Here is a 26,905-nt window from a genome sequence, read left to right as displayed (position 1 = left end):
GCCACGTCTCCCTCCATCCTTCCCTTACCACCTACGCCCTAGACCCACCTGGTAGAGTACTTGATCCTACCAACTCCTTCCTTCCATCTATATAGGGCTTAATGTGTTTTTAAGACGACAATTGACTATTGACAAGATTAATAGTACATGAGATGTACAACATAAAAATTATATCATTGGAAGCTTCTTTCACATACGAATTTAACGATATGCTTTGTGTAAGTTGCATGTCATATATTATTACTCCAACACTTGGTCAAAGTTAGCCTCGAAAAACGCATTAGGCCCTATATAGATAGAAGGAGGGAGTATCTAAAATCCCACAGGAGGACAGGAACCGGCTGCAACTATGCATATACAGATACAGGAAGATAGAGTTCAGTTTGAAGATCTAAGATATTCAGCCCACTCCGATGATCGATTTCAAGAACAGGACTTCTGCACTGAGCGCCATCAGGCGGTCAGAGATATTGCTTGAGCCGACGGGGGGCTCCACGCCCACGAATATGTACAGCCTTGCCAGCTGCCTTCCAGTGTCGAAGAAGGCACAGCACTGTACCCGGTTATTGTTCTTATCGTGTCGAGCTGTTCCCTCAACTGTTCTTCCGTGTAGCGAGCCTGGTTGAAAAACAAGGAAGATCATGCTTAGACATGGGGAAGAAATAGTGCACAAATATAAATTCTGCTATGCTAGAGACATTACAACTGTGCATTCAGTGTGGCAAACTGTCCATTTCAAAAAGAAAATACTGTGGTGATCTGTGTTGTAGCCTTATAGGCATCCAGATGAAATCCAGGAGCGACTACATTTGTTCGCTTTGGCCTTTCCGCTTTCCGGACATCACAACTTGATGTGATTACTATTACGTTTACGCTTACAATGCTTTAGTCTTTTTATAGTTTTCCACTCATATACAATTTGAACTCTAGAACTGAAGGGGCAAGGCTACAGTAAAATCCCTACCTCTTCTCAAACATACAGATTAGTCCCAGAGTTGTGGGTATCAGTTAAAATCCCATAGAGTTGTGATTTGTGTTAGCTCAGCCCCAAATATTGTGTTTTTGGTGTTACCTCAGCCCCAAATATTTTGTACTCCCTCTGTTCCTAAATGCAAGTTTTTTTAGAGATTTCAATACGAACTACATACAGATGTGTATATACTGATTTTAGAATGTAGATTCACTCATTTTGCTCTGCATGTAGTCCATATTAAAATCTCTAAAAAGACTTATATTTAGGAACGGAGGGAGTATTTGTGTAATCTCTTCTCAAACATACTAATTGTGTAATTAGGGGCAAGGCAAAGGCCGAATCTCATAAAATCTGTCCAAACTTTAAATGGAAAGGGAAAAATGGGCTGAAAACTTCCCAGATTAATAATTGAAGATATATCAAATTTTGGAGTTATTCAGATTTTTTTAAATGCTGAGCCAAATTTGGCCGAATCTTTAGAAAAAAATGTACAAATTTTGGAACTTTGACCCCATTTTGATAATTGAGATTTTTTTTCAAAACATTTACAATTTTCAGTTAGCTGAGCTCAGGTCGGCTTAAGCCAAGCTCTCAAGCCGAGCCGTCCCTCTAGTCACTTAAACAATAAACATGGGACCCCTGACTGTTTTTCTGTCACTGATTAGTCTTAAGAGTTGTGGGTTTTAATTATAATCCCACAGAGTTGACGTTTTGCGTTAGCTCAGCCCCAAATTTTACGTATCTGTGCAATTTCCACTTTAAGAAATGATGTTATCATCATGCTGTATGAAGACACTTATTTTCCATATCCCCATACCACCAGATCGTGGATCTATGGTTTTATCAACTGGGAATGCCACACTTCACGCAAGCAATTCGGTTTTCACTTACTAGTAAAGCGACATAAAATTATTTGAATATAAGTAAATCATATTCGATCATTTCATGCCGAGCTATCAAATTGCAGAAATAAATAATCAGGCAGGGTACGTTTACAATGTCAAATATTTGTAAAATCTACAGAATGGCAGTGGCTTTCAACATAAATGCTGAGCCTGGTTTCCTATGTGGTTGCTCCATATAATAACAATTTTTTATATCCACTCTTGGCAAAATCCTACAGATAATCTGATTAACAGTAAGAAGCACAAATGTGTCACTGACTCACCTCGCTCTCAGCAACAACTCTGCTCCTAAATGCTTCATTCCTCACTGTGTAACCCACATCACTTGACTGATCGGACAGGTCAACGATTTCTTCGCCCATGGTGGAGAAATACGGCATGCTCCCACTGGACATTACATCTTCAGTATCATGCATAGACGCCACTGGGACAAAACAGCATTCCATGCCTTGTTTGTCTACATCACTAGAATCCTTTACATTGCGTCCTATTGCAGAAATTCCTACAATGTCACCAACATGTGCAGTTTCAATAACCACCTGTGACTCACATTCTGTGAGGTTACTCAGTGGCAGCAACTCATCTTCAGGCTTCACAGCAGCAGCAACAATGTTGACTTGTACATCAGAAATTTCCCCAATACCAAGATCTGCCGTTGAAGCACAAGCTGCAAGGTCACTCTCATGCAGCACCTCATCTTCAGGCTTCGCAGCAGCAACAACGTTGACTTGCACATCAGAAATTTCCCCAGTACCAGGATCTGCCGTTGAAGCACCAACCGCAAGGTTACTCTCATGCAGCACCTCACTCTCAGGTTCCAGAGCAGCACCAATGCAACATACACATCATTAACTTCCCCTGTAACAATATCCGGATGCAACTCAGGAGCCACAAGGTTACTCGGTGAAAGGACCTCACTATCTGGTGCTGCAGTTGCACTAATCTCCACTTGCACATCAACCACTTCGGCCATTACAAGATCAGTACTCGGTGGCAGCACCTCGCTCTCAGGTGCGGCAATTACAATAATTTCCACTTGAGAATCAACCACTTCGGCCGTAACAAGATCGGTATTAGTATTAGCTTCTTCGAACACTCCCTCCACTGCAACTTCAAATCCTTCCTTGCTCTGAACCACGTTGTCTTCACCATGGAACACTGGAGCTGGTGACTCAGAGCCAACAGAGTCTCGTGGTGGCATGTCCTCGGTAGACTTCTTTTTCTCCATTGTTATGCCATGCTCTTTTTTATCTCCGATGTCTGATGAAAGTGAATACTGGCCTAAATTGTGTACAGAGAATTCATCCTCTCCCTTCTTGTTTTCATCACCTGATGTTGGCACACTTGATTCGGGAAAATAGGAACCTTGCGAATACGTCACCTCAGTAGACTTGTTTTCCTCTGTAGTTTTGCCATCCTCTTCTTTTTCATTCCAAATCTTTGATTGAAATGGTAGTTGGCCTGAATTCCTTGCAGAAAATTCACCTTCTCTCTTTTCCTGAACCACATTGTCTTCATCACCTGACGCCGGCACAGATGATCCATAGAACAGTGTCTCCTTGGTAGACTTGTTTTCCTCTGTAGTTTTGCCATCCTCTTCTACTTTTTCACTCAAATTCATTGACTGAAATGATTGTTGGCCTGAATTCTGTGCATCAAATTTAACTTCTCCCTTTTCCTGGACCACATTGTCATCGTCTTCGCCTGATACTGGCACATGCGATTCTGGAAAACAGAGGCCTCGCGACACCATCTCCTCCATAGACTTATTTTCCCCCATGGATTTACCATCACTTTCTTCTTTAGAATACACGTCATCATCTGTTTCACTCCAATTCTTTGATTGAATTGATTGCTTGCCTGTTACTTGTTCAGCTTCTTTGTCGTTTCCCTTTTCCTGAATCACATTATCCTCTTCTGGAAACAGTGGCTTTGCAGATGCAGAAAGACCAAAGCCCCTCGGTAGTGTTTCCATTAGAGTAGACTCCCTTCCTTCCAATGGTGTGTGCTCCTCTGTATTGTTGTCGCGGTTCGATATGTATGAACCATGGCCAGATTCTTTGGCAGAAAATTCACCTTGCACCTCCTCCTCCACCTCCTTGTCAGCAAACGCAGGCGCAGACGCTTCGTAAATAACAGGATCCCGTGGCAGCAGCGGCGAAGTGTCGCTCTCGTTTTCTTCTTTGATGATGGCCTGCTCTGTCAGTATCCAAATAGCCGAACGCCGGAGCCTCTTGTGACACCGTCTCCTTGGTAGGCTTATTTTCCTCCATAGTTTTCCCATCATGTTCTTCTTTTTCACCAAAATTCTTTGACTGAAATTGAACTGATTGCTGGCCTGAATTCTGTACAGAAAACTCATCTTCTCCCTTTTCCCGGACCACATTGTCGTCGTGACCGGAGGCTGGCACGCCCAATTCAGGAAAACAGAAGCCTTGCAACACCGTCTCCTTTGCAGGCCTGTTTTCCTCCATAGTTCTGTCATCCTCTTCATTGTTTTCAGAATACACGACATCCTCTTTTCCCTTCCAATTGTTTGATTGCAATGACTGTTGGTCTGAATCCAGTACAGAAAATTCATCTTCTCCTCTTTTCTGAACCAGAGTATCCTCTTCTTGAAGCAGTGGCTTTGATGGTGCAGAAAATTCATCTTCTCCTCTTTTCTGAACCAGATGATCCTCTCCTTGAAGCAGTGGCTTTGATGGTGGAGAAAATTCTTGGGCATAAAATTCACCTTCTGCCTCGTCGCCGGCAAGCGCACCGGGATCCCGTGACAGGGGCAGCGAAGTGTCGCTCCCGCCTTCCTCTTCGACGATGCCCTGCTCTGTTTCGGTATCCAAATGGCCGAACGCCGGAGCCTCTTGTCCGTACCCTTCCGACGCGTCGAGGAATTCTTGCTCCAGGTCGTCGTATTCTTGGGGGCACGGCTGCGGCGGCGGTTGACAGGAACGGAGGAGCGCGCCGGTGAGGTGGTTAGCGGCGGCGAGGCTGGCGAGGTAGGCGGCGAAGGGGACGGAGAGCGCGACGCCGGCGGCGGAGAGGACGATCAGCGGCGGGGCCACGACCGGCGCGGCCGTCGCCGCGGCGCCGGCCATGGCGGCCGTCCGGCTCAGGCCCCATCCGCGCCGCAGCAGCTCGCGTGCCCAGCTGTCCTTAGCGCCGCCGCCGCCGCCGTCAGCTGCTTCAGGACGGGGGCTGCGAGAGCGGGGGAGGCAGTCCTGGCCGTGGGTGCCGGCGGATCCGACCTCGTCGGTAACCATGCTCATGGGATGACGCTGAAGTCGGTGTCGGACTCGGAGTGGTGCTGTGGGAGGCGGCGGGGTTTGGATGGGCGGTGAGGTGGCCCTGACGGTGGCTGCTGGTGAGTGACGACGGGCGGGGGCTTTGGCCTGAGACGTGGCGCGTGGAAAGGCGACCGCGACGCGTGTGCACCAACGTGTCGACGCGCGCTCAGCTCCTGTGTCATGCAACCGAGACGGAGTGGGAGACGAGGGAGGCCCAGGCGGATTGATCTCCGAGTCCGTTTTCCCTTCGACCATGATTGATCTCGTCGACCCTCATCATCTGATAGGGTGTTTGTTTTCACGAATTTATTGATTTAGAGACTTAAAAAAGTCTTTATAAGTCTCATCTAAACTAGACAGGAGAGATTTATAGGGACTTAAAGTGGGCATTTAAGACTTATGACTCTCAAGGAGGGACTTACAGGGACTTTTAGTTGTAATATGGTCTTATAGAGAATTATAAGTCCCATGAATCAAACAGGCAGGGACTTTTTAGGGATTTAGGACTTACTAGCAAAACATGCCTGTGCGTTGCAACGGGAGAAAAGGTGTCCTTGCACCGTCCTACTTGAATGCGACATGTAAGCATGTTTATGATCGGAGCAAACTCGGTTGCGACGAATCAGGCGACAAATGCGGTTCGAACATAGTACCAGCATGGATGAGCGCAGAGTTGAGGTGTTGAAAACAGCATCGCAAAGACGTCCACAACCGTTCGTGATGTTGATCTCTATCTCTAGTGTTGGAGTAAATGAGCATGGAGCCCAGACGGAAGTTGAAACAGGGCATGTCTTCGGTTGGCGTGAACAGTGTAGTATCCGGACTGTCTCATCTGGTGACAGGGGCATATTTTTTTAGAAGATAGAGCGGAGAAGATGAAAAAATGATACAAATTTCATGTATCAAACCGGAGTTGTGGGGTTTTATGGGCAGCATGCACGCAACGATCAAGCACCGCTTCCATCATTTTCAATGAAGCCACAACTTCTTTGAACTTCCATAATTCCATTTCCTAGCAAAGCCACAAATTCTTTGAAGAATCCCAGCCTACTATTGCACGCATGCACACATGAGCCTCTTGCATCAATATTAAGCCCAACCAAAGCACCTCTTGCATCACATATGAGCCACTACTTCTTAAGCGAATTTTCAATATATCCCATGTATCATGCAGCCTCCAAGCCTCCAAAGCACTTCCCCTCTTCCATGTGAGGAGTCCTTTTAATTAGCTCACACCATACAATGTTGTTAAACATATGTAAATTAGTGAAAATAATGTGATTGGAGCCATGTGGGATTATTCAACATGAAATATCCAAAGACATTAATACTGTAGGGTGGGCTCTATTTTTTGTACGTTGATGAAGCCATGTGCACGCGGCCCAGCCGCAAGAGCAACGGCCCAGGCCCAATCCTGATCTAATTACAGGTTGAAGACCATATACAAATAAAGCGCAACTCGAATTTGTTCACAAAAATTAGCTGTTGCAGTTGGTCATCACGTTCCTCCCATTGCAGGCTAGCAGAAAGAAGGTCATTGGTTCGAATCTCCATCCCACTAGTTATTTTAGCCTTTTTTAGCCTTTTTAACGCACATGCCAAGTATATAAAGCAAAACAGAATTTTAGTGCCACCTCATTTATATTACGATTTTGTCTATACGAATCGTAAAAGCGTATTACAACTGGGCGAAAACGTATTGTGACGGTGAACCCACAGAGTCAATCCGTACTTTATTATTAAAAACTAGCAAAAATGTCCGTGCGTTGCAACGGGAGAAACAAATCCTTACACTTCCCTACTGACCCATCTGCATTACCATTTCTTTCCCTTCGCCATCATTGTTCATGATGGTCTTGTTGTGCGCATATTCATAACAAACATGATCAATCCCAAGGCGATGAGCTTGATCATCATACTCGAACATGATGTTTCAACAGCCCCTTCCCGTGCCGACTTGTAATTTTGCGAACTTATAATGATGGTGAGTTATTTTCTCAACTGCACTTGGTGCATGCACCATCACCACACCCATGCTCCCTAGCACAACGCATGTGTTTTGCAACGGTGAAAACACTGGTTCATATGATCCACAATTGGTCTGGTCAAGGAACTGCCCCGGTACACAGTTAGCATCAAATTTAAGGATAATGTGGTCTAACATTAAATGTAAGTTTATGAATAAGTTCAGGTTCAGACATTTCATGAAGCATCTCAAAGAAATCTAGCAAGTGTGAATTAATTGTCTCAAAATAATTTTGTACCTGACTAAACATATGTTTACGATATCAAAACAAAATATGGAACATCATTTGAATCAATTTTAATTCAGAGTACAAATTTTAGAATAAATATTAGGTAAATCTTTTTAACTTTATAGTTGATCTCCAGTCAGTTGCATGACACATTTTGTACATGAATATGAATAAATATGGTTATGATATCAAAAGAATATATGGGACATCGTTTGGATCAAAAGCAAAATAGCAATTCAAAAAATAGAGGATCTTTTTAATTGACCTAAAATATTAGGTAAATCTTACGCATAGGTGACAACCTGAATTCAATGGACTTCCATCTTCCTTTAGACTTCACACCACCTACCCTAAATTCATCACCTTCGTTCCTGCTCATGGATAATTATTTCCTTCCTTGCTCTTTTATTACGTGACCTCGCGCCTCTTTAAATCCAAATTCATCACATTCGTTCCTGCTCATGGATAATTATTTCCTTCCGTGCTTGGATTAAATCTCGTTGAATTAGCCAATGGCAGGGCGCCCCCCAACACTCCTCCTCATGCATTAATTCCTTCCTGACTCATTTTGTGGCCTCCCTTCCTTAAATCTCGTTTAATTAGCCCACGAATCAAGGCCTTCCGTTCTTGACTAAATCCTTCCTGGAAGGTAATTATGTGTTAAGAAAACCAAGCGAAGATAAATAACCAAGCGAAGAGGTATTGCGTGGAAGGTTGTGAGTTCAAATCCTATCGCAAGCATGTATTTTTTACCTCCTGCGTTGCACTGAAAATGGGCCAACGTACAACCAGAAGGCCCAAGTGTTTTTTCCTCCCTGAGTTGCAAGCTGGGCCTTTTTTCCTCCCTGCGTTGCAAGCTGGGCCAACGTACAGAGGACCAAGTTTTAATCATACCGGCAGGATCATAATGTTTTTGACCCACAGGAATAGTACCACCTCAAATAAGTTTTAAAATTCAAAGTGAAAGCATAAAATAACGGGAAGAAGCGCATTGTGACGGTGAACCCACGGAGTCAATCCGTGCTTTATTACTACTAGCAAAAGAGCCCGTGCGTTGCAACGGTTTAAAAAACTACACGTCCCTAACACAATAACCATGACTGAAGACTCCAATAGATCCACGGTGCATCCCATCTGTGTTGCCACTTATCCTTCTTTCTTCCCTTGTCAACGGTGACCGCTGTACTCACACAATCATAACACATTTGAATGTGGTCAATTCTAAGGTGTCTGTCTCTCCGCATAAGATGAGGAATCTATTTTTTTTCCTGGAAGGTTTGCCAAGGCGTGCATGCATGGTAATAGATGATTTCTTTCGCCTCCAAACTTATTTTGCCGAGGTTTTGATTTCCAATCCGGATATATGCCGGTATGAAGGAAAGCTGGATCGTGCACTGTTGATTAAAATTGCATCCTAAATATCATTAAATAAATATTTAACAGGTAAAACGACATCATATTCAGATTCTACATATTTTTCTAGTCAATTTTTATATATAACGTGCAAAATTAGAGTTAGGTTTAAAAGATATATGGATATTTTTAAAAATCATTTGAATCTACCCAAAAATAGTGGATGGACCGTGGGTTGATTAACCAAAAGATTATAGGGTTTTCTAAAAAGAAGAGCAAATCGTTGACGGGTAGATGCACTTCTCCCTTTATGAGTAGATATAGATTAAAATAGAACCGCGGGTTAATTTCAAAGAATGGCAGGGGGTTTTCCGCAAAATTACGACGGATAGGCAAAAGTACTTCTCCCTATATTAGTAGGTATAGTAAAAGAAACTATGTGTTGCAAAGGGAGAAATAAATCCGTACACACCACTAACGATTCAAACCGTGGAGATCTTATGGAACTCAGCCTAGAAAGCAAACTTTACCTGAATAGATATCATTAACGACGAGCCAACAGAAGTGCAAATAAGGTCGAAGTGAATCAATGGAGATGTGGATGGAGGTGTGGTCAAAGAGAAGGTAGCCGTTGATGATGAATCATATGGACCCATTGGCGACACGAAGAATAGCATGCGACACATGGTGGCATGGGCGAGGTCGGCTTGAGGGCCTTATCATTGATGGATGCGTGGGTCAGTGTTGTGAACGAACTTCCTGTCCTTGTACTTCATGGCATATGCTCTGATCCATCGTAGTGTTTTCCATCATCCAAGTGACCGATCTCGTAGCTGTCGAAGTCCTAATCACCTATGGTCGCCGCCGGCGTAGACACAACCTCCACGATATTGACGATGGACGTGAACATTCAATCTTCATGGCTAACTTGTCTTTTTTTTGTTAAATTAAGTACTCATCGGTCCAACTCAATTTTGCCAAGAAAAATGTTGCGTATTCGATAATTATAGTTTATTTGGTTTGTGCCACAAAGTAACTTATCGGCAAAGAAATTTGAGTTTATATTGTTGATGCGCCATTTCGAAATGGTTGGAATCATGATGTAAATGGAAAAGATGTAGTTAAGCGGAGTAAAATTCCATTTTAAAACGGCAAGACCTACACCATTTACTTAAGAGAGGAATAACGTTATTACCAACTACACACCATGAGATTCATGAATAAGAGGTTGATGCATTTATATAATCTAGATATAGGTTAGACTTAGTCTGCTCTCACCCTTACGTCATATAGTTCAAACTTAATCTACATCCGCATCACTTGTTTAAATTCACATGATCAAGCTCGTAACTCAACCAAATTAATTTGTTCCTTTATACATTCCATTTGATATTGCGTACTCGGCGACCTACTCTCCTTATGCAAGACGAGTGTAAAAAAATTCAATACTTTTGGACTTAATTTGAACTTTCACAAGCTATTATTTGTTGTGCAGGGCCGGTCCTAAGATTTTTAAGGCCCTAGCCGCAAACATGCGAAGTGTGAGCGGCACCGCGAATAAACGCAGAGGAATAGTGGGTAGACCATAGACCCTAAATTATTCCCAACAAATCACGTTTTCCTTTTCTTTCTTTTTCTGAGCCAAACCTAATCATGTTTTCCTATCCTAGCAATCAACTCTTTGGGCCTAGCCCATCTCGATTCCTCCATTTTTTCTTTTCTATTTATACAAGCATACCAGATCATGGTCCCCTCCTCCGGCCGGGGCCCTGGGCGGTCGCCCCTTCGGCCATACACCAGGGCCCGGCCCTGTTGTTGTGTATGGAGAGGTACATTACGGAATCAATCATGAAAAAATTGCATAATGGATCAAATTAATGGGAGCACGCTGCATACACACACGTAATAGGAAATTCCATGACACTGAGGCAATATACGTAGCTTATTAAGGGCACTGTCATTGGGGCAAATAAAAATAGTAACTTAAGACACATTTCCTGCAAAAAAAAAGTAACTTAAGACACGGTAATCCACTTCTGAGTCCAGACTCAGCTGCACCCACCCTTACGAAAAAATAAAAACAAATACTAAAAAAATTCAAAAGCTTCCAATTTTTTTTGTGTGGTAGACAATTTAATGCGTGAGGTCCGCTCCAATTTTCAAATCATTTGGACATCTGAGCAGCTCTCGGCAAAAAAAGACAAATTCGGGATCTGTAAAAATGTTTACTGTTCATGCACTGTTCTGAGTTCTGACCCGATTTGTCTTTTTTGCTGAGAGCTTCTCAGAAGTCCAAATGATCTAAAATTTGGAGCGGACCTCATGTGATAAATTGTCTACCACGCAAAAGCAGATTGGAATTTTTTGATTTTTTTTTGAATTTTTTTTCTGAATGGGTGCAGATGAGTCTGGTCACCGAAACGCCGCACTCCTTAAGACATGTACTGCTTGCTGATTGGAGGGAGACAGTGACCAAGAAAAATGTTGAGCAAGCGGCCCGCATGAGGTCTTCTCGTCGTGTGCCCGCCCCCACACGGGGACTGGGCTGCGCCTTTTGCTCTTTTAAGGAGTCCCGTATCTCCTACAAGCGGCCGGTGTTGTGCAGCGGATTTTTTCTTATAATATGGCTCTCTTTGCTTGTTTGTTGATGCGGCTGCTCTTTTATAGGTGAGTGACTTTCTTCGTTTAGTCGTCCTGATGAATTGATGCGTCGTTTCAGCTGCTCTTTTATAGGTAAATCTCGTGGCTGATCCTGTTTAACTACAGCTGCGTAGCTCTTCTATACGGCGGACATGGACATCGTGACTCCCTGGTCAAACTCCAAGGTGGCTGGGACGTGATTGTGGGCATGCATGGCTCTTGGCTCTATATAATTAAGTTGCTCTTCTCGCAGGGAGAGCCATGCATGTCCCCCGAATCCTTCTTTTATTGGCCGTCCCTTTTTTTCACTGGCTGCTTGATTCTCGTACAACTGGACGGCCTAGCACAGGCAATACATGGCATGATTGGTTGTAGGCCAATAGATGGAAATAAACGTCCTGGGTTCGATCCCCACCAAGACCATTGCGTTTGGTTGGTTTGTTTGATGGGCTGAGCCCACGCTAGCTGGTTGTGGCATATCAGGTTTCGTTTGGACAGTACCGCACTAAGTTTTCGATGGTAAGAAGCAATAGTACCACCTCGGATGTAGAAAATAATATAGGTGAAAAAAACTGAAAGCGTAAATTCAAGGGAAGAAGCGTATTGTGACAGTGAACCCACAGAGTCAATCCGTGCTTTATTATTACTAGCAAAAGGGCCCGTGCGTTGCAACGGGAGAAAGAAATCATAAACTTCAATGAGCATGACAACATTTTGCTGCATCACCGATAATATTTTGGCGACCATTTTGTTCAATTTCATTAATAATTCGTAATAAACAAAATTTTAAAAATAATGAATATTTTTTGATTTCCCAAACATTTGTTTTAAAAATTGCAAACATGTTTTGAATATGCGACACAATCATTTTATGCTTTATTCAAAAATTTACTTAAAAGTTCTTTTTTAAATTTTTGGAGGTTTTTTTAAGTACCAAGTTATTTAAAGGAGAAAAAACGATAATGGAAAAGAAAAAAAAATAAAAAAAGAAATTTAAAAACGGACTGCCCACACATGGGCCGGCCCTAATTGGAGCGTTGTATCTTCTCACTGCGTGCAGAGCGCAGTATAAGAGATCACTACTGCGTGGGATGGCCCAGGCAGGGGATTCCCTAGTGTGAAATGTTTTTTGTCAACTTATAGATGGCATTAGTGGGTAATATTTTATAAGTTTGGAAGCAATTGATAACTTTAATAATAATTATTATTATAGCGCATATGCCGTTTATTGCAAGAAGATCAAATAAAGATAGCATGTCCATCAAAACATCACGATAGCGTTCAGACGCTGCTCGCTGGTAGCTACAAGAAGGTCCATGTCCATATCTAGAAGAAATGTATAATCATGAAACGACCTTGCAATGACATGCGTCCGACCTATAGCATCGCCAGTCATCCTTGCAACTTCCACGTGGTCGCCTTTGCAGTGTTTTTCATCCAACTGGTAGGACAAACGACCGTCCTTCCAACGCTCATGTAATAATTTTGCAGCACTTTGGTCCGAATTACCAATAAAAACAAGGACAACGGAGACTGATGTTACATTGACGTGTTTCTAACTAGACGCAGTGGGCACTCGACCTTAACAGCGACACGTGCCGCTTGCAGTGTAGTGTTTGCCGTTTGAAGCAGCAAAACTTGAGCGAAGTTACACGCAGATAAGCAGGTATACTTTCAAAAAAAAATTATAGTAGGAAAAATGCCGAGAAATGAAAAGATTTACGTTTGCAGCTCCAAACCAAATGCTTGCAGTACTTAAAGAAGGACGTGCATGCGCGTGCATGAAAAAAAGGAGCTACCCTGAGGAGCATGCCACGCATATCATCATATGCCAGAAGTTGCAATCATTACCAGGGTTAGTTTTTTTAGACAAATAACCTGGGTTTTTTTTGGGAAAGACAAAGAACCTGGGTGAGCTGGTTCGGGGCGTGGAGACCAGAGTACATCTCCACGCTGCTGATTTTTGGATCGTAATCCAATGAAGCCTGGGAGGAGGCCCATCAGCATATATCAGCCCAATATATGGCTAGCGTGCGAAGTTGGAGGTACTCTACGACGTAGCGCAAAGCAGCGATTGAGTCATTTTTTTAGCAGAATTAGTACCACCTCGCGTATATGTTTTAAATTTAAACTGAAAGTATAAATTCACAGAAAGAAAGCGTATTGTGACTGTGAACCCACGGAGTCAATCCGTGCTTTATTATTATTAGGGATAGATAGGTGAAAAAAACTGAAAGCGTAAATTCACGGGAAGAAGCGTATTGTGACGGTGAACCCACGGAGTCAATCCGTACTTTATTATTACTAGTAAAAATGCCCGCGCGTTGCATCGGGTATAAAATAAATCTGAGAATTCACATGGTATTAAGCTCAGGTGTTTACCTATCATGGTGAATAACAAATTTTCCTAATTAAACTCGTTGTAAGACTCATAAAGATTCACTTTATACAATTTTTATTGTATTCCAAAAGCTTGTAATTTTTTTCTCTATAAATAAAACGTACTTCTTTAACTGGCTCTAAAGAAATTGAATTATGTGTAATAAATTGTTGTTATTTAACAACCCTGTGTAAAAATCATAACGAAAAATCTAACCATTTATCGATCAGCGGCTACTCCAATGCGAGAGTATGCATCATCTGCATACCTGTAATAGTTTCAAATAGGTCATATATTAATTCCTACATACGCAATCCCTATTAACACTAATTCATATTTGTGCTTTCCCACTTCAAAAATATGATGACCAGAAAGTACAGAATTTACAATGCGTGTGACTCTTTTGCTGACACATTGCCGCAAACAGTAGGAGCACACCCTCCACGCCTACATGAGCACTTCCCTGGCTATTATCATCGGGCCTCGATGAGGATCAGGAATAGGGTACGCAGAGCTGCGGGGCAGATTGTACAACGGAGGGTAGTGCTCCCCCTCCCAGGTGTCATGCGGAGCGAATTAGGGCATGAGCAAGATGCACCGTTGTCGCACTCTCTCTATTCTTCATCCCTCGCTCTCACCTCCCTATCTTACCGATGACATCCAGAGTTGAGGAATATCTTGAAGGTTAGCAAGTGCAGGCGAGCTTCAAATATCTTCTCCCTTAAGAAATGTTTCTTTTTAATATTTCACTCACTTTTAATTATTATATTCTCTCCGTCTTAAAATAAGTGTCCCAACTTTGTATTAACTATAGTACTTCCTCCATTTGTAAATATAAGTCTTTTTAAACTACATACAGAGCAAAATTATATCCACATGTAGTCTGTATTAAAAAATTTAAAAGCACTTAAATTTAGAAACGAAGGAAGTATAAAATTGTATTGAGAGACTTATTTTATGACAGAGGGAGTATCTGATAATGTACTGACAACTAACAACATCAAGTAATAGTAGGTGCTCTTTCATAAAATAAATATTCGATGCTAGCACGCATGCACCGAGTAGCTTCTACGGTGTAGCCGGTACAACATGAAGAAAAGCACCGACCGCCCCCTGCTTGCCTTATCCAGATCGCCACTCCTCTCCTTCTCTTATCCAGATCGCCATCCCAGCACTGGTCCCGTGGGCCAGCAGCATCGCCTCCACCCGATTCTGGATGAACTGCTGCTTCCTCAGTCGCGTTCTTCTCCCCAAGGCTTTCTCCGATCTGCCCACCCACCACCCCACCACGCCTCCCTCTCTCTGCCCCCTCCCTCCCCACACAGCGCCGGTGGGGCAGGGCCTCTGCGGCTGCCGTAGCCCTATGCGACTCCTCTTCTCCACGATTCGCCCTCTATGACTCCTCTCCTCCATGATTCGTGGTGGTGTTGGGGTGGCACCTTCTTCTGGCGGGAGGTCGAGTCCGCCTCGATCTGGCCCGCCCTGGGCGGATCTACGCGTATCCCCTTCTGAGACCCTGCACCTCGATGACTCCGGCAAGATCAGCGACAGTTCCACCGGCAAGACCAGCCAGTTCTGGTTCTCATGTTTTTAGGGCGCCGCATCATGGCCATGGCCTTGCTGGCGGTGCTGGCCGCGGCGAGGTACTCCTCCTTCATCTCGCCCCACAGGGCCCGCGGTCTCCTCCTCCGCCTCCACCCTCGCGGCCCCTCTTCCTCCCCTTCTCCACCCTCGCCCCTCTTCCTCCCCATCCCCAACCCGCCTCTCTCCCTGCCACCGCCCCTCTTCTCCCCGCCCGGCATCTGCTTCACAGAGCGGCCCCACCCCTATTCTCCCTGCTCCGGCTTCACGGAGCGTCACCGGAGGGGAGGAGGGGAGCGGCGGGCAGGAGTTGGCGACACGCTGGAGCCTGGAGGTCGAGATGAGATCGGGAGGCAGTTTTTTTTCTTTTATCTCGCCATACCGGTTGACTTATTAGATGGACCGCGGGTTGAATACTCTATACAATAGGGACTTTATTATATTATATTATATTATATATATTATATTATATATTATATTATATTATATTATATATATATATATATATATATATATATATAGGTAGAGAGGTAGAGATAGAGATAGAGATATTAGGGATAGACTAGGAAGAGATAAATAAATTAAGAGAGAGGAGAGATAAGTTGGGATTAAACCAAACAAACAAGGCCTATATAGTCGGGCCGGGCGCCGCGTCTTGTAACACCCAGCCCAATCTCGATCGCCGACGTACCAGTTGGACGTGCAGGCCCAGGCGTGCAAGATGAGCGAGTCGTCCCACTCCCTCGCTCCACCCGGGGCGTCCATGGCGGAGGTGCACGCCGGCAACCGGGAGCGCCTCGCGGCCGCGCTCCGCGCCCACCTCACCGCCGCCGGCCGCCCTCTCAGCGGCATCGTCCTTCTCCAGGGCGGCGAGGAGCAGACCCGTTGCTGCACCGACCACGTCCCGCTCTTCAGGCAGGAGAGCTACTTCGCGTATCTCTTCGGGGTGCGGGAGCCAGGGTTCTACGGCGCCGTCGACATTGCTTCCGGACAGTCCATCTTGTTCGCTCCAAGGTTGTCACCGGACGACGCTATTTGGAACGGCAAATCCAAAAAATTGCCGCACTTCAAGGACATGTACAAGGTCGATTCTGCCTTGCATGTCGACGAGCTTGCGCAGGTTCTCCGATGTGAATTCAGTGAGCATGGCCATGGAGAGCCGCTTCTCTTCCTCTTGCACGGAAGGAACACCGACAGCGGGAACTACTCAAGGCCTGCCAGTTTCGAGGGGATGGACAAGTTCGACACCGATTTAACCACGCTCCATCCCATCTTGACTGAATGTCGTGTTACCAAATCTGACATGGAGCTTGCCCTCATTCAGCATGCCAACGATGTCAGCTCAGAAGCACACGTTGAGGTCATGAGGCGGATCAAGCCAGGCATGACGGAAAATCAGTTGGAGAGCATCTTTCGTTTTCATGCATCCATGCACGAAGGCTGCCGACGTTGCGCCTACACATGCATATGCGCCACTGGACAGAACAGTTCCATTCTTCATTATGGACAAAATGATGGGGCGGTGAACGATGAGTACAACTTCTATGCCTTTGACATCACATGTTCATACCCTACCAATGGGAAATTCACAAGAGACCAGGCAGTTGTGTACAACGCCGCCCTCAAGGCTCATAATGACGTGATATCGCATATGCGGCCTGGTGTCGGTGTACAAAACTAAGGGCATATTTTTATACCCCTTTTCCTATGCACGGACAGTCAGAGCCGCGCCTGTGACCACACCAAGCAGAGCAAGGGAGGTAAGCCAAGGTAAGATTGAAGCCCAAGACGAAGCAAAACAACAACAAGGACCAATGCCACAAAGATCAGATGGGCAAAACACGTTTCCCCGGCAAGGACTCTTGCCGGGGCAGCTCGCCCACGCCAGCTGAGCGAGCCACCCTCGAGCCCACCAACACTCGGCAAATGTATTGGACAGGGCTCGGGAGGCACCTCTGTGGTGGCATGCAGGTCTTCGTGAAGACAAAGAATAGTTAAGATCAAATGAGGATAGGAAGGCAGCCTTCCTCACCGAAGAATCCCACAAGACCCCTGACGAGATCCTTGCCGGGGACGCCTACACGCCACTGCAAGACCCTCGCCGGGCCACCCGGCAAGGCCCTCGCCAAGCGCACCAGCAGGGCCACCGTCAGGCCCGCACCAGCCAAGTCTCCACCGCCGTTCGCATGCAGCTGCCGACCCAATCAGCTGGGCAGGCACCTGCGTGGCGACATGCAACCCTTCGTGGAGGCTCCACCACCGCGCCACCTCAGCTACCTGCCTACCTACATGGCACCGCATGCATCGCTGGCCAGGGCACGTGTCGAAGCTTGGAGGAGCGGCAACGGACGGGACGGGCCTCGCCCCCGCCCCCGATAAAGTGGAGGGACACCTAAGCCTCACATTTAACGCGCTTTGTCCTGTAATACCAGGATAACCTCGCAACACTGTTGCCTTTCCACCTCCTGCCTGCCACTGTGGCGACCCCTTTTTCTATAAAAGGAGGCCCAAGGCGGCGAGGGGAGGGATTCGGGCTTTTTGAGCTCGTTACACCCCGTAGCTAGTTCAAGAACTCAGAATACATCCACAAAAGTAGGACTAGGGTTTTACGCATCCTCGCGGCCCGAACCTGGATAAACAAACCGCATGCTCTCTGTTAGACCCGCTCTTCTCTCAACCCCGCGCCCCACAACCGCAGTAGGGATTCTTGTGATCCCATAGGTGTCGTTTCCCACCGACATCTTTGGCGCGCCAGGTAGGGGGCGCGTTTGTGAGAATCTGGTCTAGTAGTTAGCCTAGCGGTTCTTTGTCGCCATGGCCCCTAAGAAGATGACGGCCACAGCGATCGGCTCGTTGGGGGCCGAACGGCCCGTGCCGGCGCGGACGAGCAGCGGACCGGTCGCGGACAGGACTCGGGCCGGAGCCTGGTGAGCAGCGTCGTTCGTGCACCAGACGATCGGCCCCACGCCGCCGGATCCAAAGACGAAGCTGGGCCCCCTGCCGGCGGCGCGGGGCCCTCCGGGGGTGTCGTTGCGCCGACTCCGGGCGGTGCGGTGACCTCCAGGACGCATACACCGGCGACCACCGCGCGTTCTTCCCATGGTGTGCACGCCGAACAGCGTCACCACGTTGGTGACCCTGGGCACCGCCGTGGGAAGAGCCCTGTGCGTCGTCAGGAAGGCGAAGGAGTTCAACACGCTCGTCGAAGCACTGGTGAAAACGGCACGCAGCCGCTGGGTCGTGACAGAGCTCCTTCTAACATAGTTAGAAGTCGAAGTGTGCCACGATCCACTCAGCTGTCACCGCCACCCACGCGGGCAGAAGCCTTGGCACGCGCGCAGCTGCTCCTCGACTTCCCTCCTGCTGCGGAGAAGCTCGATGAGTGTAGGGCCACCATCCGGAGCCTCGTCACCGTCGCGAACAAAGACGATCCGCGACCGGCGGGGCCCCCGGGTCGGCACTCCACCGAACTGCCGCCTGCTGGCGCTGGGAGGACCGGGGGAGCTGCGGCCACGGTGCACTCTCCTCCTCCTCGCCAGCCGTCGCGGGCGTCGGCCCGTCGCTGCGACGCTGGTGATAACATCTCCATAGCGTCGTCCGACCTACGGACCCTCCGCGACCAGCGCCAGGTCCTTCGGGAGCGAACTCACGAAGACGCTCGAACCACCGTCGAGCGCCGGCGCGAGGCGCGCCGCAAGTCGGACAAGCGGGCGGGACCCACTACGGACCACCCGGCACCGGGGGCCCCGGTGGCCTACCTTACGAGGTGGGCTGCCCGGCTTTTACCCGTGAGCTGAGGCAGTTCCAGTGGCCGTCCCACCGCACGTTCAAGCCCGACGTCGGCGAGAAGTACACCGGCAAGACCCATCTGTCCGAGTTCCTCAGCATCTACACCATCACGATGTAGGCCACTGGGGCTTGCGACGACAAGGTGCTTGCCAACTACTTCCCGCTGGCGCTCAAGCCTAATGTGATGTCTTGGTTGATGCACTTGCCGACGGACTCCATTTCTTCCTGGTCAGATCGGTGCCATGAGTTCATTGGCACCTTCACGGGAGGCCACCAAGCTCATGGCCAGGCCAGTGATCTGCATATCATTCCCCGGAAGGAAGGGGAGACCCTGCGCAAGTACATCCAGAGATTCAGCCGGGTGTAGTACAACATCCCTGACGTTCATCCCGCCACTGTGATTAGCGCGTTCCATCAGAACGTGCGCAATCGCAAGATGCGCGAGGAGCTGGTGATGACCAAGGTTAAAGATGTGGCCGAGCTCTATGTTCTGGCCGACAGGTGCGCCCGGGCTGAAGAGGGAAGGAAGTACCCCGGCGAAAACGCCGACGCGGAAACTGACTCGACTAAGGAGGACGCCGCCGCCCCGACGGAGAAGGGCCGGCGTCGTAACAGGAAGCGCAAAGGCAAGGCCGTGCTTCCCGTTGAGGGATCTGACGATACCGATACCAGCAAGAAGGTCAAGGCAGACACCCCTGGTAAGGAGATTGCCGGGTGCGTCGCCTGCCGGGCCTTGGCGGCTACCGACAAGCCAGGAAGCTCCAGCAAGCAATACTGCAAGATCCACCGCACCAAGGGCCACGATCTCCAGAACTGCCGGCAAGTCGAGTTGCTTGCTGAGTACGAAAGGCGGGACAAGGAGAAGGACCAGGATGGTGCCGAGGGATCCGACAAGAAGCGCGGCGACCAAGGAGGCCGCCCCGGCAGGGACAAACAGCAAGAAAGACCCGCCCGGGGCCGCGATAAGAAACAAGAAGACGACGATCACGACGAGGACGACGAGTCTGGTGAGCAAGGGTTCCAGAAGGCTACGGAGGCCATGTGCGTCGATGGAGGCGCCTCGCTGCACACCTCTCACCGCCAGCCCAAGCAGTTGGCGCGAGAGGTCGCAGCGATAGAGCCGTCGTTCGACGCTCAGAAGCCACTAAAGTGGTCCAGCACGCCCCTCATCTTTGATGCCGAGGACCACCCCGATTGCACTACCACGGTCGAGTGTTTGCCGTTGTTGGTTTCGCCAACAATACGCAACCTCAGGGTGAACAAGATGTTGGTTGACGGCGGGGCCGGCCTGAACCTGATCTCGCCTGTCGTGATCAAAAAGTTGCAAATCCCTGACGGAGACCTCGAGGAAACGGGCACGTTTCAGGGGGTCAATCCGGGGAGAAGCCATCCAAAGTGAAAGGTCACACTGCCCGTGACATTTGGAGGAGAGTTGAACTTCCGGACGGAGAGGATCGTCTTCGACGTGTCCGAGATCCCCTTGCCCTACAACGGGATCCTCGGCCGCCCGGCATTAGCTAAGTTCATGGCGGCATCACACTATGCCTACAACATGCTAAAGATGCCCGGGCCGTTGACCGTCATCTCCCTCCCCTCCGACAAGAAGGACGCACTGATCTGCGCCGACCAACTATACCGGGAAGCAGTTGTAGCAGCTGCCGTCGAGGCACCTGCTCCTGCCGCCGAAGGCCCGGGAGGAAAAAAAGAGCCCGACAAGACCTCTCGCACCCACTCCAGCAAGCGCACCTCTTTGGGGTGTTGTGCTACCGTTGAGGACGTGCCAGAGAGCTCTGCCGACAAGAACAAGAGGTCTACCGAACCCCGATCCAGAATCTAGTCGACGCCAACGTTTTCCTCCTCCGACTCAGGTATACCGAACCCCGATCCAGAATCTAGCAGCTGCTGCCAGGATAGAGGAGTCGATCCAACCTTCCCAGTCGGAAGCTGACCGAGGTATGGTGCAAATCTGAGCCTTGCTCCGGGCGGCGGCAGAACAAAATATGGTTGTATCTCAGTCGCGGAATAGGATCCATAGCAGGTCCGTGGTTGCGGACACAGTTCAGTCGGCCCATAGCCCAAGATCGCCCCCGAGGCGTGAGGGACGTGGAGATCGACGAGATCAGTACAGGAACCATGAGCAGTATGATCACCGAGTCGATCGTGATGATCATCATCGAGTGCCCACTCCTCCCCCAAGGAGTGGGTCGTACATGCCTCGACAACATGAAGACAGACGCCCTCACAGTGTTGGGCGAGGTATTCCAGTCGACCCCAGGGAGCCAGGCTTTGATGCGAGATCTATTCTCGTTCAGGGTTTGGTCGACAGAAACAGAGCTCACCAAGAAGGCCATGACGGGGGTCCGCAAACCAGCAACAGAGCGCATGTCTCAGGTCCAGAGTGCTTTGGCAGAGCTATCAGAGCTGTAGTGATTCCCCCCAACTTCAGGTTGGCGACTGGAGTCAGTAAGTTCATTGGTGAGTCTAAGCCTGACACTTGGCTTGAAGACTACCGAGTGGCTATCCAGATTGGTGGCGGCAATGATGAAGTGGCCATGAAACACCTTCCTCTGATGTTGGAGGGCTCGGCTAGAGCATGGCTGAATCAGTTGACGCCTGGCAGTATTTATACTTGGGAAGATCTCGCCCGGGTGTTTGTCAGAACATTCGAGGGCACTTGCAAACGACCGACAGGTTTGACAAAATTACAGTGTTGTGTTCAGAAACCGAATGAAACTTTGAGGGATTATATCCAGAGATGGATCACCCTACACCACACGGTAGAGGATGTGTCAGATCATCAGGCAATTTATGCCTTTAAGGAAGGTGTTAGGTATCGGGAGTTGAATATGAAATTCGGCCGGACAGGAAATATGACTCTGGCTCGGATGATGGAAATTGCCACCAAGTATGCCAATGGTGAAGAAGAAGAACGACTCCGGAGTGGCAAGCACAAAGCAGTCGCCCACGAAGCCGGAGGAGGAAACTCCGGTCGGAAACAAAAGCGCAAGGCCGAGCCAGCTGCTCCTGGTGAAGCCTTGGCTGTGGTTCAAGGAAAGTTCAAGGGGAAGCCCAAGGGGCTGTGGAACCCCAAGAAAGTAAAAGATCAAGATGGAAATGACGTGTTGGATTTGTCGTGCCACATCCACACCAAAAAAGATGAAGAGGGTAATTTCATTTACCCGAAGCACACCACTCGGCAGTGTCGGCTCCTAATCCAGCAATTCCAAGAGAAACAACCCAAGGAAATGGAGAAGGAAGCAGACAAGGCTGAGGATGAGGAAGGGGATGATGATGGTTATCCCCATGTGAATTCCACTCTGATGATTTTTGCTGACGTTGAGAGCAAAAGTCGATTGAAAGTCATCAACAGAGAAGTGAACATGGTCGCTCCGTGACACCCAGTTACCTGAAGTGGTCACAGACCGCCATTACATTCGACCAGTCTGATCATCCAGCACACATAGCCATCCCCGGGAGGCAAGCACTGGTGGTCGACCCGGTGATCGAAGGCACTCGACTGACAAAGGTCCTGATGGACAGTGGCAGTGGCCTGAACATACTGTATGCAGAGACATTGAAGGGAATGGGCATTCCGATGTCCAGACTCAGTGAAAGCAATATGAGTTTCCATGGGGTCATTCCAGGCAAGAAGGGCATCCCTTGGTCAGATTGCACTTGACGTGGTTTTCGGTGATTCTAAAAATTACCGCAAAGAAAAGTTGACATTTGAAGTTGTGGATTTCCAGAGTGCTTATCATGCCATTCTAGGCAGGCCAGCTTATGCATGTTTTATGGCTCGACCATGTTATGTGTACCTCAAATTGAAGATGCCTGGTCCCAAAGGGGTGATCACTATCTCTGGTAATCGGAAGAAGGCAGAAGAGTGCTTCTAGAAGGGCTCAAAGATCGCCGATGCTCAGATGGCCGTGGTAGAATTGCAAGAATACCAGAAAAATGCAGATCCGAGTGATTTGTTGCGAGCCAAGAAGCCAGCCACGGATTCAGCATTCCAGTCATCTGGCGAAACAAAGTCGATTCACATTCACCCGACAGACCCCAATGCTGCTCTGACTCACATCTCAACCACACTCGACTTCAAATAGGAAGAAACGCTCATCCAGTTCCTCTGTGAGAACTGGGACATCTTTGCATGGAAGCCTTCTGACATGCCGCGTGTTCCCAGGGGACTGGCTGAGCATCGTTTGTGAGTCGACCCAAAAGTGAAACCAGTCAAAGAACATCTTCGGCGGTCCGCTGTATAGAAGAGAAAGGCAATCGGTGAAGAGGTGGCTCAGCTTTTGGCAGCTGAGTTTATCCAAGAGATTTACCACTCCGAGTGGTTAGCCAATGTTGTCATGGTCCCAAAGAAGGACGACTCACTTCGCATGTGCATTGATTTCAAGCATATCAATCGGGCCTGCCCGAAAGATCACTTTCCTCTCCCTCGCATTGACCAGATAGTCGACTTGACTACAGGGTGCGAGCATTTGTCCTTTTTGGACGCCTACTCCGGGTACCACCAGATCCGTCTGTACGGACCCGACGAGATAAAGATAGCTTTTATCACCACGTTTGGGTGCTTCTGTTATGTCACAATGCCATTCGGTTTGAAGAACGCTGGAGCCACATTCATGCGGATGATTCAGAAGTGCCTGCTCACTCAGATAAGTCGGAATGTGGAAGCATACATGGATGACATTGTGGTCAAGTCACGTAAAGGTTCCGACCTACTGACTGACCTTGCTGAAACCTTTGCCAGCCTCAGAAGGTATGATATCAAGCTCAATCCATCAAAGTGCACGTTTGGAGTTCCGGGCGGAAAATTACTCGGTTTCCTCGTTTCCGAACAAGGAATTGATGCTAACCCAGAGAAAGTGGGTGCTATACTCCGAATGAAACGCCCTGTGCGTGTGCATGATGTCCAGAAGCTTACTGGTTGCTTGGCCGCCCTAAGTCGATTCATTTCTCGCCTCGGTGAAAAGGCGCTGCCTCTTTACCAACTGATGAAGAAATCAGATAAGTTTGAGTGGACCCCAGAAGCTGATGCAACATTTGCAGGGCTAAAAGCCCTGCTTTCCACCTAGCCGGTGCTTGCTGCTCCAATCAGCAAAGAGCCTTTACTACTTTATATAGCAGCCACTGGACAAGTTGTCAGTACAATACTTACGGTCGAGCGGGAAGAAGAAGGAAAAGCTTATAAAGTTCAGCGCCCGGTTTATTATATTTCTGAAGTCCTGACTCCGTCAAAGCAGAGATATCTGCACTATTAGAAGCTTGTCTATGGGATTTACATGACCACGAAGAAGGTTGCACACTATTTCTCTGATCACTCTGTTACAGTCGTCAGCGATGCTCCATTGTCAGAGATTCTGCACAACAGAGATGCAACTGGTCGAGTGAAAAAATGGGCGATTGAACTCCTTCCCTTGGATATCAAGTTTGAGGCAAAGAAAGCTATCAAGTCCCAAGCAATAGCAGATTTCCTCACCGAGTGGATCGAACAGCAACTGCCAACTCAAGTTCACTCGGAGCACTGGACCATGTTCTTTGACGGATCCAAAATGCTGAATGGTTCTGGCGCTAGGGTAGTACTGGTATCCCCCCGAGGAGACAGGCTCAGATATGTCCTCCAGATTCACTTTGATTCCTCCAACAATGAAGCAGAATATGAAGCACTCCTATATGGGTTGCGCATGGCCATCTCACTCGGTGTCCGTCGCCTCATGGTCTATGGAGACTCAGATTTGGTAGTCAATCAAGTGATGAAGGAGTGAGACGTCAGAAGCCCAGCCATGACTGGTTACTGCAACGCGGTGAGGAAGCTGGAAAAGATGTTTGAGGGGTTAGAGCTCCATCACATACCCCGACTGAAAAATCAAGCAGCCGATGACTTGGCAAAGATAGGTTCCAAGAGAGAAGCCATTCCCAGCAATGTGTTTTTGGAGCATATTCACACGCCGACAGTTCAGGAAGATCCTTTTACTGAAGAGCCCCCACAGCCTAAGAGCGCCACAGACCCGACTGAAGTCGAGGTCCCAGCCATGGTCGACCTGATCATGGAGGTTCTGGCCATTACTCCCGACTGGACAGTGCCCTACATTGCGTACATCCTCAGGAAAGAACTCCCATAGGATGAGGAAGATGCTCGACAGATCGTCCGTCGATCCAAGGCCTTTACTGTGATAAGAGGACAATTGTTCAGGGAAAGCGTGACTGGAGTCGGTCAGAAATGCATAACACCAGAAGAAGGTCGAATGATCCTCAATGACATCCACTCGGGGACCTGTGGTCACCATGCGTCCTCTCTGGCCATCGTGGCTAAAGCATACCGAGCTGGATTCTATTGGCCACGAGCAAATGAAATGGCGAAGATATAGTCGACAGATGTGAAGGATGCCAGTTTTACTCCGACATGTCTCACAAGCCAGCGTCAACCCTGAAGACCATCCCCCTCATCTGGCCCTTTGCCGTTTGGGGACTGGATATGGTTGGACCACTGAGAACTGGCAGGAGCGGCTTCACTCATGTGCTCGTTGCAGTCGACAAGTTTACCAAATGGATCGAAGCTAAACCTATCAAGAACCTTGAGGCCAGCACCGCTGTCAGTTTTATCAGAGAATTGACATTCAGATATGGAGTCCCACACAACATCATCACGGACAACGGGTCGAACTTCGATTCTGATGAGTTTAGAGCTTTCTGCGCTTCTCAAGGCACACAAGTCGACTATGCTTCAGTCACTCACCCACAGCCGAACGGACAAGCAGAAAGAGCCAATGGCCTAATTCTCAAAGGACTGAAACCCCGACTGATGCGTGATCTCAAACACGCAGTAGGCGCTTGGGTTGATGAACTCCCGTCAGTTCTGTGGGGTTTAAGGACAACTCCTAATCAGTCGACCGGACGAACTCCTTTCTTCTTAGTCTATGGAGACGAAGCTGTTCTGCCAAGTGACCTACTCCACAACGCACCCCGAGTCGAGCTCTTCTCCGAAGAGGAAGCAGAGCAGGCCCGGCAAGATTCAGTCGATCTCTTAGAGGAGGAAAGAGAGATGGGCTTGATCCGGTCGACCATTTATCAGCAAGGCTTGCGTCGATTCCATGCCAGAAATGTGAGCTGTCGAGCCTTTCAAGAAGGAGACCTGGTTCTTCGAGTGGATCAACAGAAACCACACAAGCTCGTCCCGGCTTAGGAAGGCCCCTTCATCATCACCAAAATTCTTCACAATGGAGCGTACCATCTTTACAGTGTTGAGCATTAGAAAGACGAGCCACGGGCTTGGAACATGGAGCTGCTCCGCCCCTTTTATACTTAAGCACTCGTTCGAATAAAATGTAATAAGAAACACCTTTGTAATTTGTTTATCAAAGACAAGAGCTTACGGTCCTCTCATACGATTGTTGTTCTTATTTACTTCTGAAATCCCCTAGTGGATGGGCTTAGTCGCGAATCCGTTTCGCCTAAGTTCGAAAGAAAATCCTACCGAGTGGAGAGCAATCCTCCCACTCGGGGGCTTAGCTGTAGTGCAGTACTCGCCTAAGTTCTCTCACTCGGAGGCTTAGCTGCAGTCCAGTACTCGCCTAAGTTTGAAAAAAATCCTACCGAGTGGAGAGCAATCCTCCCACTCAGGGGCTTAGCTGCAGTCCAGTACTCGCCTAAGTTCTCTCACTCGGAGGCTTAGCTGCAGTCCAGTACTCGCCTAAGTTTGGAAAAATCCTACCGAGTGGAGAGCAATCCTCCCACTC

General features: G+C 48.0%; 1 protein-coding gene and 1 pseudogene across 1 annotated transcript in view; one reads left to right on the top strand and one right to left on the bottom strand.

The window, feature by feature from the left end:
* Window positions 1-262: 262 nt before the first annotated feature.
* Window positions 263-5,217, bottom strand: LOC119366707 (annotated as a pseudogene).
* Window positions 5,218-16,092: 10,875 nt separating this feature from the next.
* The window catches only part of LOC119352088 (xaa-Pro dipeptidase-like), a 34,697-nt gene continuing 23,884 nt past the window's right edge, over window positions 16,093-26,905 (top strand). The window contains exon 1 of the mRNA XM_037618827.1: window positions 16,093-17,032. Within this exon, the coding sequence (XP_037474724.1) occupies window positions 16,093-17,032 (940 nt within the window). The remainder of the gene's footprint in view (window positions 17,033-26,905) is intronic.

The sequence above is a fragment of the Triticum dicoccoides genome, chromosome 1A (assembly GCF_002162155.2).
Source record: "Triticum dicoccoides isolate Atlit2015 ecotype Zavitan chromosome 1A, WEW_v2.0, whole genome shotgun sequence".
NCBI lineage: Eukaryota > Viridiplantae > Streptophyta > Magnoliopsida > Poales > Poaceae > Triticum > Triticum dicoccoides.
The sequence above is the reverse complement of the archived record's forward strand: the minus strand, read 5'-3'. Positions and strand labels throughout refer to the sequence as shown.